General features: G+C 39.8%; 2 protein-coding genes across 2 annotated transcripts in view; one reads left to right on the top strand and one right to left on the bottom strand.

Annotated features, from left to right (window-relative positions):
- Window positions 1-7,410: 7,410 nt before the first annotated feature.
- LOC139720524 (nucleolar protein 12-like) lies at window positions 7,411-11,148 on the bottom strand. Its single transcript, XM_071631877.1, has 4 exons — window positions 10,709-11,148; window positions 9,496-9,647; window positions 7,960-8,087; window positions 7,411-7,458 (listed from the first exon to the last, which is right to left on the bottom strand). The coding sequence occupies exons 1-4, from the start codon at window positions 10,789-10,791 to the stop codon at window positions 7,411-7,413; spliced, it is 411 nt and encodes a 136-aa protein (XP_071487978.1). The 5' UTR covers window positions 10,792-11,148.
- Window positions 11,149-11,478: 330 nt separating this feature from the next.
- The window catches only part of LOC139720545 (TATA-binding protein-associated factor 172-like), an 83,800-nt gene continuing 79,178 nt past the window's right edge, over window positions 11,479-16,100 (top strand). The window contains exon 1 of the mRNA XM_071631898.1: window positions 11,479-11,579. The gene's annotated coding sequence lies outside the window, so the exon portion shown is untranslated. The remainder of the gene's footprint in view (window positions 11,580-16,100) is intronic.

Here is a 16,100-nt window from a genome sequence, read left to right as displayed (position 1 = left end):
TATTATTTTCTATACATATTTTTGTTCGAGTGTTGCTATCATATTTATAAATATTGCACCTCAAAAAAAAAAAATATCAAGTTTTACCATGACAGGGTTATGCAAATGACTGCATCACATCGATTACCATGGCACTATTCTGTATTAAGGAGTATGGAATTGTACTCAAGAGGGGTGGATTTATTACCCCTCTGAGCAATCATCCGCTGGTCTTGTGTTGGCTGGATTAGGCAAATTGTTTGACAAGAAATCAGTTTGATTTGACAATTTTTGTTAATTTTTTTAACCTTGATTCTCTTGTCTTATCTCAGGAGATGGCTTGTGCCTTTGTACAATAGCAAATGAATTTTTCATTTGTCCAACAAAAAGAATAGGATTTCCCTCATTGTGTTTGCCTGATGGTCATTTCAGGAGGAAAAAGTGTATGAATATATCTTGACATGTTTGTTACTTAAGAGTAATGCTTTAATCCTACTGGATTGAAAAAGGAATGGTGGACCAAAATTTAATTAAGACGAGTGTCGCGTGTGTGTGTTTATACTGCCGGTATTCATACGCATGTATACTACTGAAATAGTGAGTTTCAAACCAGGCAGTAGCATCTTGGAAGATGTACACAATATCTCTGCTCATTGAAGCGCCAATGGCAACGAATCAATTCACGCTCTGCTATGTCTAACAGTTGAACACATCTAAAAGGAAATATAGAAATGATTACAATATCAAAAATGACAATGAGAAAACAGTGTCCACAGAGATCTTTGCTTGGATGGACTATTTCACTGTTGAGAATGCTTTGGATTTCCAGATGAGTGGTCAAATGTTTTCCGCTACCTGGTTCTTTTCTATTTTTGATATCAAAATTACCCAATCCCAACAAACTCTACCATAGTATTTGATAGAATAAGTGGATGTAAATAATGCATTTCTTTCATATTACATCACTAAATTTATGTGCATTATTTTACATTCCAATCAAGCAAAACAACCACATCCATATCCACAATAAGTCCTGAATTTAATTCATTAAAAAAAAATGAGGAAAGATATTTGAGAAACAATTAGTTTAACACCTCTTTCTATCATCCCTTGCAATTTGGTTATTGAAAAACCAATGTACATATGTATGATAAAAGTGCAAGCCTTATGTCTTATCCGTAGTGGCTATTGAAATATACCAAGTAACTGGCAGGTGAAAACCAGAAGAGCCGTAACTCCGTCTAAAGTATCGGCCGAGTTAGTGACCTTCTGCTTCTCACCCGATGACACAGTGAACTTGTGACTGTAAATATTTTCTTTTAGTGGAGATGGGAAGATCCACTATAATTTATTTATTTATGCAGCTTTTTTAGAATTATGTCAAACATTTACTCTCAACATGGTTCGTTATTGTTCTGAATAAAAGACCATTTTGTACTTCGAACGCCATGTCTCTTTGCACAATTCATTTGTTTCTGAAGCGATTCACAAAATGCATGATGTCCAATTCATGAGTAAAGAGTATGACTTGGTGAACGTTTTGGTCAGGCAACATTGTGTTGAGAGATGATAAATGATGTCAGTATTTCTCACTGTGATTGCAACATTTATGAAAATGGCATAGGTGTTTGGAATGATATTATACTTGTACATTTACAACAATTCCTGCTACTGTTGCTGTAACAATAATAATTCTGCTAATAACAATTATCATACTATTATCAATACAGGTACTATTAACACTTGTACAATAACATCCACCATAACTACTTTTAGAATTATGAATCAGTGCAGTCATCATTGTCAATGTGTAAACAGTTTTTTTTTTAGATTACAATGATTTGAATACAAACATAAACAAAAACTACTGAAGAGGATTTAATGGTACAACTTTGTACATGTAGAGTTACTTTATTTCAAAAAAGTCACTTGTCAAAATTAAACTTTGCAGACACTTACAACATTACTCATTGGGAAATCAACATCTGTTTGTTCAGATGTAAAGTTACAAATTGTACATGGACATTAACCCATGGAGGACAGGCTGATTTTGCTACAACACGCATTTCCAATAGACACCTGTCCAAGTATATTCTTGGGACTCATATTCATCGGGTTAAAATTTTGTTCACACAGTTTTCTAGTGTAATGAAAGCGCACTTGACTAACCGTTTTCAGGAATCATGGGGAATAATTGCTACCCTTAACATATGTCAGTATGAAGTTGATGGAATGTGCAATTTTTGTGGAATTCCCTCTCCTCCATAACCTCTAGTAATCTCCTCATCCAGTGGTTCCAACACCAAAACTTTAAATATTCATAACTTTTGCATCGGTTGTCTGATTTTCCTCAAACTTTCACTGATATGTTCTACTAATGTTGCTGCTTTCACTCAATCCACATTTCTCTTTGAGTTTGGGGTTCCCCTTTTAAGCTTCAAACTTTCTAATCTTTGTAATAACAATTCCACTGTCATGCTGAAGTAAAATCCTTTAACCTCTCAACGTTTGCACATCGTGAGACAACTGATTATTTTCTTCATTCATTCTTCACCACGATGAACCTCTTCCAATCCATTAAAATCCTTTATGTTGAACATACACAGACAACCACACACTCGGGCATAAACAAAAATAAAATAAATCAGCATATAAATATGCATTTAAGGATTTTAAAAAAAATCATAACTAGCTTCTAACTCTTTTGTACACTTTCAAACGAAATTGAAAATTTGATTAACATTGATGCACAGCAGCTTTCACAGAGCCCCTTTGATCATGACCATAGAAGGCTCCTACTTAGTGTTCCACGTGGTTCACAAATGTGGCTCATATGCTACAAATGATACAAATGTAGCATTATCAGTTCGCATAATTATCATTTTGGGTCACCATGGTGCTAGTGTTGCCATATTCATAATTATTTGATATGTTGCCATAAAAACAATCATAGCGGCGAATGGTCATATGTCTTTGTAAAGGGTTTTTCATTGTGAATGGCAACAGACAACAAATTTAACCTTTGAATATTATCTGAAATTTGCAGCTACTTGAACAGAAGATGGGCACAACACAAAGATTTCAATAAAACATTGACCCTTCTTACGGGACTGAAAGGTAATAAGAGAGGTAATCTCTGTGAAAAAATGCAGTGCCGTAATATCGTCCTTCTTCACTGGGCATTCTGCCTAATTACGACCACGGTTACAATCAGTCCACATCAATATTTTGAGATGGAAACACTTTTTTTCGGGTCAGGAGGAGGAAGAGGAAGAGTTTAGGGTTTAAATGATCTAGGTGACCATCTACAGTCAGAATCAATTTCTCTCATGCAGCCCATTGGGTGTCTGAGAAATAATAAAAAAGTAAATCTTGTAAACATAATTGAGCTCTTCCTATCACTTGAAGGTGGGTTCATACCCTCAGGCAACTACAGCTTGTGTTGATGGGTGAATTTTTCATTTACCACGTACAGCAAACTTGTTCCATTCACGTTCATACAGATCAATATATCCAGAGTGGATCTTATTGAAGGGAGAAAATAGTTGCAGGATATCGCTTTGCTTAAAAAAGAAAGAAGATATTTGCTTCTGTAGTCTGCTGATGATACACTTCCTTGGGCAAATTCATACCTGAAGTTTTGTGCACCTTTTTATTACTGATTTTAAACTTATAGCATACTGCAAAAGGAAATTAAAGAACAGTGAAAAACTGGGACTGACTCAATATGTTTCATGTGCACTTACCAGAGTGCCAACCCTTTCTCCATGTGCAAACTGTCCTTAGATAATCATTTTATCACACCTGCCTAACAAATTACTGTAATATCATTACCAGGCCTGCAAACATTCCCACATCAAGATAAGGGATGTCAAGGTTCCACAGAGCATCGCAGAGATATTCCTTAATTACGTGCATCTCAGCAGTCAAACGTAATTTCACAAATCAGGCAGACATTCATAATCTCATGTCATAACATGCACAGATATCGACTGTATATGCCGAATATTTCGGTGTCGAATATTTCGGTCTCAAATATTTCCAATCTGCTCTTGGCCACAAAGCAGTACTGTGAATAGAACTCCTCAAAGACACATCGGTGCTAATGCAACTTGTGCTTTTACCCAGCAGCCCTAAATACTACTACTGTAAAAGCTCTTATTTTCTTGAATTACGCGAAACAATGCTGGGCCACGAATTTAACAAAGCGTGAAAATATCGCAAATGGACAGGCATTAGTGCCGGTACAGTAACCTCAATGTCAAATTGCAAAAAGAACATCTTGCGAAAGAGTCTGTGACCTCCTCATCATTTGCGAAAATACCTGTATGCAAAAATAACAGCATTTACAGTATACTTCAAGAACTTTTAAAATCCAACAAAAACAATAAGTATGCTCATTTCAAGTGGCATGGTGCATGCATCATTAAAACTAGAACTATTGTCTTATGGCATTCACTCAGGTAAATTATGATATTGACTGCTCCAGTATTTTGCCTGAAGACCTGAAATCTCTGCCTGGTATTACATTGGTAGCATATTCATTATCTCAACTCAATATGCTCACTGAAAATAATATATTACATCTTCATTTTCTATAGCAATGATATCTCATGGCTTTCATGAGAGAAATTGACCTTTTTTTTTTCCACTAAATCCCCCAAATTTCTTCCTTGTATTCCATTGGCAGCCATTTCACCTCTGTCTTCAACACATCCAGTGAAAGTGACCCAGTGCATCTCTAATACTGTAAAACAAGGAACATTCGCGTGCATTTTAATTTCGCGAATTGCACAAGCGCCAAGATTTGCGAAAATAAAATGCACGCGAAAGTTCATGTCTACACTGTATGCATTGAACGCCAGTGGCAATTTGCGAAAATTTCATGCCACGAAAAAGGTTGTCGGCTCCAAATCGCGAAAATTTCATGCCGCGAATATATCATGTTTTACAGTACTGTCCTTATATAATACATTGTCTCAGACATGAACCCTTTCAGTACCAGAGACATTGGACAGCGTGTACAAAGCTATGGGGTTTTCTGGGCCGATCAACACTTGAAGGGTACAAAGGGTACACAGAGGTTTAGAGAACGTCCGTCACCGCTTTGGTCTCCTTGACGATGAGCCGCGCTTGATGAACTTCCCCAGAGTTTTCCTCTTCATGCTCTTCATCTTCCGTGCCATGACCTTTGACCCCTTCTTCTTCCTCAGTGCCTGCTTCTTCAGGAGCCGCCGTTTCTTGTCGCACATTGCTCTGGAAATCAAGAAATCAAACGGAGGCAGAAAACGTAGCACCTATTTTTACATCCAAAAGTGATAATACACGTACTGCAAGCAAATGATGGTAAAGATGATGATGATGATGATGATAATGATAATAATAACAATGATACGAACAAAACAGTGAAAATGATGACGAAAGCAATGACGATACTAATAATAATGGTAATAATAACAACCACACCAACAATTCTCACAAACGAAATTCTCTTAACCCGTTGAGGACAGACTGATTTTGCTATAACACACATTTCCCATAGACACCTGCCCGAGTATTCTCAGGACTCCTCTTCAACGGGTTAATGTGCTAAACGAGTATTTAACTTCAAAAGCTTACATCAAAATATTATCATGGGACATTGTCATAACTCCCAGTCCAGCCTTCACAATTCTCCAACTATTTCACGGACAGTTAAAAATCAAATCTTATGACACAAGTTAAGATAAAATGACATGACACACATGACATGACACACTTGTTAGTTCCCTACTCTTGTTACAGAATAATAGAATAAGTTACCTTAATCCCTTCACAATTCTGAAATTCTTAGTCTTTGCTCCAGGCCCACTAGGTTTCCCATTGGTAATGGGTTAAGAGTGTTAATATGGGGCGCTCCATATAATTGAGTGAAATTATAGCACATCATTGCTTGTAAGCATCACCCAAGACTAGCTGTATGATAGGCACGAGGCTCTTCACCTAATACAGCAGTCCCCCCCCCCCCCCCCCATGTGCCTCAAATCCACAATTTTGAACAGTCTCCTTTCCACCAATTTTACATTGTCACAATCTTTTGGCCTGCATGCTTGGACTGCCAGTAAACACCGAGATTAAAGGACAAGTCCACCTTCATATACATGTGGATTGAGTGAATGCAGCAATATTAGTAGAACACATCAGTGAAAGTTTGGGGAAAATAGGACAATCCGTTCAAAAGTTATGAATTTTTAAAGTATCTGCGTAGTCACTGCTGGATGAGAAGACTACTATAGTGTATGATGTCATATGCGTACAACCATATAAAGAAAATAAAAAGAGAATTTCGCAAAACTTTACTTTTTGAATTAAGTGCACATTTCTTCAACTTGTTACTGACATATGTTAAGGGTAATATTATTCCCCCTGCCTTCTGAAAGAGAGAAGTCAAGTGTTCTTTTGTTATGCGAGAAAAGTGAGAATATGTTGAATTTTCTTTATTCTTTCTTTATATTGTTGTACTCATGTGACATCACAAGCTATAGTAGTCTTCTCATCCAGCCTTAAGTGAGCAAAAACTTCAAAAATTCATAACTTTTGAACGGATTGTCCGATTTTCCTCAAACTCTCAATGACGTGTTCTACTAATATTCCTGCATTCACTCAACCCACATGTCTATGAAGGTGAACTTGTCCTTTAAGTGTTGAAGTTTTCTGTCATGACTAACACAAAATTGCCTCTGATTATGCCATCTCCATGCTAGACACCTGCCCTGTACTTGATAGGCAAGCACACATGTAATACCTTCAATCATGACTGAGTGAGTACTCACTTCTTTTTATCCTTCACCTCTCTGTTCTTGGAACTCTCCTTGTGTGCCTGGGCATTGGTCTCCTTCCCTGCTTCATCCTCGGATTCACTTCCATCCAGGCCGGCTTGCCCGACATCGCCGATGTCTAGATCGTCATCTTCGTCGTCCTCATCATGTCTCATATTGTCCTCATCAATGTTGTCACGAATGTCTTCGTCTTCATAGTCAACCTGAAAGAAAAAGTTAAAGGGATGGTACAGTATTGGTGGAGATGAAAATTGGGCTTTTAAATTTTTGTGAGATACCAAGAAAACACTTATGATATAGTACAGAGCATACCATTTTAAGAGAAATTCAAAGTTTATTTGATGAAAATCAGGTTTGGAATGACTGAAACATCCAAAAACAAAGTAAAACAAAGCGATTGTGATAAAATGTGGGTCCCACACTTTATTAGAATTGCTCTTTTTTGGATATCGCAGCCATTTCAAAACCAATTTTCATCAAAGAAACGTTGAATTTCTCATAGAATTACATGCTCTTTCATATTTCATAAGAGGTTTCTCATTATCTCACCAAAAATGTTAGAAACCTGAAATTAGGTCTCAACCAAAACTATACGGTACCTTTAACATTTCCATCAATTAGTCCTTCCATTATCATGTGACACACTCAGCACTGCCAACCTCTGTTGAGTTGAGCAAAGCAGTTTGATTTGTGAAATATCTTTTCACTCTATTAAGAGAGAGAGACAATATTTGTTACTTCATAATTTTATTGACTTTTCACTTGTTATTAGAGATTATGCAAAATATTTTTACCCTTCAGTTTTCACAATGGAATGACACATTATGACTTGCATGAAACTGTCCACACTGGGAAATGCTTAATGTTTGTTGTTTGTTTGCTTTGGGTGGACAAGTGTATTTTTGGAGTGTATGTGCAGGGGCGGATCCAAGAAATCCATAAAGGGGGGGGGGGGGGGGGGGCGCAAACAATATTTCTGGTGCTACTTGCGGGTTTTATCTCATTTTTTCTTTTTATTTCTTTTGTTTTAACAGCAAATAAAGAGGGGCGCGCGCTCGGTGCGCCCCCCTCTGGATCCACCATCGATGTGTGTGTGTGTGTTACATATAAACTTCATCACAGGTTGATCATGAAACAAGGGGATTGTCTCAGTCCTGGATACCTTGTTGCCTCCCACTCCGCCATGCTCCTTCTCCAGGTCCAAACTAGTGATGGACGTCACGGTAACGGTGTGCTCTGGGTGATCGATGACAGCCACATCTCGCTTGGCCTGCTTGGTCTCGCTGACTTCTGATGGATGTATGTCATTATTGCACACAAATACAAAATTGTTATCCAGTAATCATTCCAGTTCATACACTGAAGGCTTGTGGCTGCAAAGTGCACACACATGGTAATATCAAATCAGAGGAACCACATGACATGGATCATCAAAAAACACAAGAACAAACCTGGAAGAGAAAACTACACGGTCACATAAACATTTTGTGCATTTATTATTTGTGCATTTGACAGGTGCAGGGCTGGTGATAGGGTCAAAACTCAGCTACAATGTTAGCATCCTTTAACCCGCTGGGTACGTGCTGATTTTGCTACAACACGCATTCCCCATAGACAGCTGCCCGGGTATAATCAGGACTCGCCTTCAGTGGGTTAATAAGATATCAATGGACAGTGCATCCTCTCTCCCCTTGGATTAAAGACGGAGAAAGACGTGAACGTGTTTTGTCCAAATGATACAGCATAGCCGTCAGTGTGAGAAACATTAAGTGCGGGAAGGCATTTACTATCACACTCACTAATGATCATCAAACTCAGTCATTATGACTTCAATAGTCTTGCAACACAAAGTTCATTACTCCGCCTAACTGCCCAACTCTACCTAGCTTCATGATGCAGAAATATTTGAGTAAACCTCATTTGGAAAGCAAGAGCTCTCAAACAGAAATTTTCTGGTTAGAACTTATGGTACATGAGCCAAACAATTTATTCAGCTCCACAATGCAAAGCAAAGAGGAACGTGTCATCATTGCTTTCTGAGGTATAATGAACAATGAGTGGACCATACAAAGATAATGACAAAAACTTCAAACACTGCTCTCAAGTTGACAAGTTGTAACACAATCACCATGAATGACTACACCCATCTTTTCCAACTTTACAGCTTGTCGGAGCAGTTTTCTGTGAATTTTGAGGAAACACATGCAGGGGGAAATGTTTCTTGATGTGAATGCTCTACTATACAAGAACTACATGTACCATATCCTAGGGTGCGTCCAAGCGCTCTAAAGCGAACCAAAGCGAACTAAACTACAGCGAACCATACCGTACCATGCCAGTTTTGGAGTGTTTGAGTGCTCTGTTCAGAAAGCATACCTCACGAGTTATTTTTAGAAAAGGTCGTGCATTTTTGTAGCAAGAATGTCATTCACCTGCCGCTTGAACTACGTACAGCTGTCCCGAACAAAGAGAATGATGTCTTTGCATTGTGACATATGCGTATGATACGCGCATGCTTTACAGCGAACTTTTGGTACGCCTTTGGAGCACATCGGGAAGTGGTCCACTTTTGGCTCAGTACAGTACGGTACAGTACACTTTAGGAGCATTCGAGTGCTCCTCTGGTGCAGGTACGGTAAGGCACAGTTCCCTTTAGGAGCGTGCTCGAACGCACCCCTAGAGAGAAAATGAGCGATACCTGGAAGTCTGATGCTCTTCAATTCCTCCTCCAAGGCGTCTCTCCTTTCTCGTCTCTCCTTTCGTCTTTCTTCTCTTCTTTTCTCCTCCGCCTCCTGTTGAGCAATCTTCTTTCTGGCCTTCTTTCTTTTCTGAAAACCTGTTAGAAAATCCCTGAGAAAGAGAAGGAGAGAGAGAGAGAGAGAGAGAGAGAAAAAAGAAAGAATGACAGCCAGTCAGGTTGTGTAAATGATTCTTGTCAGCATTGTTAAAAAAAATACCAAAGGCTAAGCCCACGCAATGCAAATGCCATCACTCAGACAATCAAGTAAGGGGTGAGGTAAGACTAAGAGTTTTAAAAGAAACTTCGTCTTCATGGACATGGAGATTATCCAGTATCAGAGCTACAGAATTAGAATTTATAAGGTAAATTCTTTCATATTTCATTTGACAAGGACCATATTAGTAAATTCACATGCACTGAATAGGAATTCACAGGGTGCACGTCAAACCAGCCGAGATGGATATGGTATCAATATTGGTACAGCTCCAGCCAGTGTAGTGGCACGACTGGAAACAATCAAGCCATCAGGTCATACTCGTAGATCTGGTTTATTCCCTCTTTATCATGTTTATTAAATCTCTTGTCCTGATTCTGATTCTTAAATAATCTTATATATTCTAAATTATATAACGCCTGAGGAGATCCTTGTCATTTGATTGGTTGTTTAACATTGATAATTCGGCCCATTTAACTATGACTTCATCATCCGTGCAATTGTGGCTCCATTTACCGTGCAATTTTGGATCCATACGAATCTACGATTTGCTCCATTGCCCGCTCGCTGAGAGCCCGGCACACTACGCGTGTTAAATGCACTTCTGTTTGCAGTAAATTTATGTGTATGCGACAGCGCGCATGCATAAAGCGCTCAGTGAGAACTGCACTCTCGCGATCTCAGTGTCACTCTTGTTTCTAAATTAATAAAACATCAAATGACATGGATCTATTTTAGGCGTTAAATATAAAACAAATAATAAATGTTTTTCATTTGTGTAATGCCATGGACAGAATATTTCATTTGGCGAAAGATGAAATGTTTGATCCATTCGACTTGGCTGCGCCTCACTGAATAAATCAATTTCATCTTTCACCTCATGAAATATTCTGTCCATTGCACTCATAAACATTCAATATTCATTATTTGTAAATTTATACTTGTAAATTTACTCACTTTCTACTGTCCTCGTCGAAAACCAGTCGAAACTTGGTCTGCTTATTTTTAGGGTTCCGCTGCCGGAACTTGTCACTGGGCATGTTGATCTGGTGTGTGTCTGTCAGTGGGCGCTTTTCATAGGCCTAACGTTAGACTTAGAGAGAGGGTCTAGATTTGGTCGAAATATAAAGTGTGAAAGAGAAGTTGATAAGATTAAATTTAGATAGAACTCGTCGTCGAAGTCAAAGAGGCGGAACAAATGGGGCACGTCGCTGAGTGAGAGTTGTCTTGTCACTGACACTGCAGCTACATCTGTAGACTAGGCCTATTATAGTAATAGTAATTGTTTCTTCGAAAAATGGGGCACCGATGCAACGAAAATCAATCAATGGTAGAGACTAAATCAGGGTCCACTTAGGTCATTCGTGTTGTAGTCCGGCCGGCCTCCTCCGCGTCCGTAGTGGTAGTAGTCGTACTTCACACATCACATGTACAATATTGTACGCATATATATACACATGGACACAATACATACAGCATGCAGCATCAGTGCGCTAAGAGCCCATACTTCTCTGTACGTTGTTTACACCATCGAGACCCACGTGTATCTGGCCGGTATGACCCGAACCATGTGACCATGGTTTCGCCAATTGCATCGCAACAACTGCGTGACCTTTACTTTTTCCAGGCAGCTCGCTCAGCCGAGTGAATTGAAGGTACTGCAGTATTCGTACGTACAGTACGTACAAAAACGTACGGGTACGTACGTGTACATTACATTCGGTACATTTCTACCGACGTAGACGACCCATTTATGTTCTGCGAATTCTGTTGAGTGGGGATAATATTCCTTCGTTCTCCTTGTTGCAACAACACGGATAATACGTGGGTAATGTACACTTCTTTTGCGTTTCTTGTAACGTCTAGCAAGGTGAAGATGAGGGTTGTATCTCGCGTACTTGCACGACTTGTGACCTTAAAAAAAAAAGGGGGGGGGGGAGACACGCAATAATTTTTTAAGGTCATTGCCACTGATTTTTAAAAGTAGACCACAGTTCTAAAAATTATTGGCAGTTTACCGACCATTTTTCTGTTTTGTATTTGTTGTGGAAGTCATCTCGATTTCTTGAGTTTATAAATGCGTTCGCTAAAGTTAAAGGTTGGCTGCTTGATGCCTATACTGTCACTACTGTTGCATTTCGGAGCTTGCTTTGAGGCTACAGGAAGCAGACTCAGACATGTATGCTTACCGTGTGTACTAGTATGTGGTGTATGCGGGGCCCGCAGAGGAGCCGCGAGGTACGGGGTTGAGCGCTCACAACCCTGCGTGGAATCGGGCGGTCACTCCACAGAAAATGCAGGCCAAGCGCAGGGGTAACGTACATATACCTACCGATAGTCACGGCGCGTGTGTGAGGGCATGGGCCATGGGCCGCGACGCGACGAGAAAGCTGTCGCTGTCCGGCTGGTACAGTATGGAGCTATGGAGGTAGCATCCATTGTATAAATCGCTGAACCTGCTGTATTCCCAAAGCTATAGAAGTCAATGCAGATAGCATAGCAGGTGTACCGGTACTTATTGTGCAATGTACTTTATTTAATTAAATGGATGGTACAGTAGACTCTAGTATAGTATTGGTGGAGATGAAGATTGGGCTTTTTAAGTTTTTGCGAGATACCAAGAAACCACTTTTATATGGTAGTTATGAAATAATACAGCGCATACCGTCCTAAGAGGAATCCAAAGTTTATTAGATGAAAATTGGTTTTGGAATGGCTGAGACATCCAAAAACATGGTAAAACAAAGCAATTCTAATAAAAGGTGGGTCCCACCTTTTATTGGGATCACTCTGTTTTGGATGTATCTCAGCCATTCAAAACCAGTTTCCATCAAATAAACATTGAATCCCTCGTGGAATTACATGCTCTTTCATATTTCATGAGAGGCTTCTTATTATCTCACCAAAAAATGTTAGAAACCTGAAGTTGGGTCTCAACCAAAATTATACGATCCCCTTAGTGTGTATTTGCCTTGGAGATCTTCAGAAGAAGGTGCAACTTGTGAGTTGTGCCTCAGATGAACTTCTAGACGGTCTGATGTCACCTGTTTTTTCATGTTTTTTTTGTTTTGTTTTGTTTTGCTTTTTTTTTAGCTGCACATATACATGTATATGTCATAGAAAATTGTAGAATTTAGAGGATTTTCAACTGTACACTTTACACCCAACACCTGTCGAGCATAAGGTAATTACAATGATGCGCCACTACCAGCTGCGTGTGGACTGTACCAGGCAGGCAGGAGGAGGAAGAGAAAGAAGAAGAAGAAGAAGGGGGGGGGGGGATGGGGGTGCACATATTGGCTGTCTGCACTATTGCTAGAATTAAATAGATATCAACCCTGCATGCCAGATGGAGAGTACCACTAGAAGAAACATAGAACCAATGCAGGGCTTGACATTACATTGTATAGCGGTGGCTCGCGGCCACTAAAAATTGATGTGGGACCACAGAATTTCAGTAGCAATTATCTTTTGATAGCGTGATCGGGCAACTCAGATTTAATTTCAAAGTGGATTTTTACACTTGCTTTTATATTGGACCACTACACATCTTTTTGGGGGCTGGCATCAAAATTTCAGATGTTAAGATTTTAGGTCACCAGAGAGAAGATTTAGTGTCAAGCCCTGTCTAATAAGACAACTAGTATTATCTACTATTAAAATGTGTAAATATAGAGTTCATGGAGAGTGCTGTTGGTAATGAATTGGCACCTCAGTGAACTTTTTTTCATGTGTAGATCATGTGGATGAAAACAGTCCACATAAAATGTAAACATGAGTCACTTTGGTTATAATCCATTTCCATAGCATCTCCTGAATGTTGTATTTTTGCTGTACAATGCAATATCTAGAACAGGTCCTTGATTCACACTCTGATGTTAACACGGTATTGTACATACTGTAAATTGTTAAAAGCTACATGCATTGTCTGTCTTGGGGTAATTAGACCACAGGGGAGAGAAATCTAAGATTTTGGTTTGGTGAGTTCTTAAAATTAAAAGATCAAGAGTCAAGAAGTGCAATTTTCAAGATTAACCGTCTTGTTGAGGGTTAAGGAGCAATATTAACTTTTGTTTCACAACATTGTAGAGGGCTATAGATTTAATGAAAAAGAAAACCTGTTTGAGGATGAACACTAACCAATCCTAACTTACGTGTACGTCAAAGTAACACCAATTGAAACACATGTTAGAAAGAAAGTTTTCTGGTGCCACTTCTGAGTTTATTCAGCTGACAAGCAAAGAAAAAAAGTTTTTAAAATCACATTTTTCTGGTGCTACTTAAAAAAAAAAAGGGGGCCCAAGGGGTTAGACCCTACAATCAGGCATGAGATTTCTCCGCGGATCCGCGGATTTCCACGGATTTTGAAATTCTGGGGAGAAAATACACAGTCGGGAAAATTTCCGTGATTTTCCTCTTTTTCTTTCTTTTTTTTTTTATTTTGCAGCCACCATATCTCGCCGTGTGTGAATGGTGATGAGTGCATTTGTCAGCGGGCAGCTGTGCGATGTTGCATGTTTCATGCGTGAAATGGATGTGAAACGTGCGTGTCGATCAACTTGTAGCTATACTATACTGTAGCTTGCAGTGTGGTGTGATATGATGCACACGTGTGTGAGGCTGTGACTGCGTATTACGTGTATCATTAGGGAGCTTTAGATTTTGACGCGCGGACGTTTGAGCCGACGCTTGCGCTGGACGTTCTCCTCTCCCTGCGTCGTGTGGAAAAGTAGCTTTAGATTACGCTGGGACGCAACGTAGAAAAAGTCAAATCGAGCCCCCATACGATCAGTGCATGAAGAAGCTCTCTACGTCGCAAACTGTGCGGACGTGAAAATAGCCCAGTACGCGTAGTAAACAACTCAGGCGACGCAAGCTAAAAATAGATTGACTTTACGCGCGCTACTGCGCAAGCTCAGAACATGTTTTTTTCCTTTGAACGTCCGCGCGTCGAAAATCTAAAGCTCCCTATTACTATCAAGGAGCTTCGGCATGCATGCTGCCGCAGCATTCAGCGCGATGCGTTGACCGAAAGATCGGTCTGTATCTGTCCGTCGTCGCGGGGAATGTTCCGCGGAGACTGCGTCTGGCTTCACGGATCTCCTCCGTATAATGGAGGACGGACAGCGTTATAACTCATGGCAAAATATAAAAGAGTCCTCCGGACAGACGGATCTTTCTGGAGCTGTCTACGCGATACGCTGCTTTTGTATCCCGCTGATTACATTGGCGTGATCTACATTTGTCATCGTGATTTCGTGGACCGGTGAGAATATTTCTTTCTTCAACGAGAAAATGAAGACCTTCGATAAGGATGACCCTCGTGTAGCGGATATTGACACAGATTTCTCCAATACAGTAAGTTCAAGTGGCAGTGGTTGGAATATGAAGTTGATCTCCCAGAACCAGTTTCGTCTTCTAACCACGTTAGGCCAGCGATTCAATCGACTTCCTCGGGACCTGGAACTTGTGATACATCATCCGCCGCAAGGATTCGCTTTACATTCTGGACTTCATCCAACAATACTTCATTTCCTTGGTCTACATTAGCTGTTTATGGACTTAACCGGGTCTACAAATTTTTGTACCTCCTGTAGACAGAAATCCGTCTGTCCGGAGGACTCTTTCATATTTTGCCATTAACGCTGTCCTACGGAGGGGATCCGTGAAGCCAGACGCAGTCTCCGCGGAACATTCCCCGACGGACAGATACAGACCGATCTTTTTGTCAAAGTTAGCTGTTGCATGGACGTAGAGACGGTCAACAATCCTGAGCTGCATGTATGATTTATTTTCAGCTGTCTTACATACTGATTCTCTACTAGACTACATGGACCAAGATCAGCAATACTAGTACTTTGCCTGGTCTGCGCACTGTAAACTGTTAATGGACTAAGGTAAAGACAGCCAACAATGGCAATGCTAAGCTGTGATTTATTTTAATTTTTTTTTCACCCGTATGAACTGAATCCAGCAAGACGTCGCCTGGGTGTACATTACTGTGATTTATTATGGCCTCACATTTGAGTAGGTCCTAGGTATAACAGTTAAGCATACTTTTCCTTCCTTTAGATTTTGCAAGTGTCATTCATGAGTTCAATTATCACAATGTTTCTCTGTAAAATGTACCTCATAACAATAGTAAATTTCAGTTGTAAAATGCATTAAAATGAGTTTTTTCATACCTTGAATTTCAAAAAGTCCTCACCGTGGGAGGGGGGACACCCCCCTCCCACACCCTCCCCCCGCTCGGTCGCTACGCTCCCTCGCAAACTCTCTCCTCTTTTTTCAACTTTTCTCTGTCTCATGCCTGCTACAATGTATGTACGTATACATTCCTTTGTATAAT

Source organism: Diadema antillarum, unplaced genomic scaffold (genome assembly GCF_040938485.1).
Source record: "Diadema antillarum isolate AM-2024a unplaced genomic scaffold, OU_Dant_1.0 scf00000128, whole genome shotgun sequence".
Classification (NCBI taxonomy): Eukaryota; Metazoa; Echinodermata; class Echinoidea; order Diadematoida; family Diadematidae; genus Diadema; species Diadema antillarum.
This window is presented reverse-complemented; position numbering and strand designations above follow the sequence as displayed.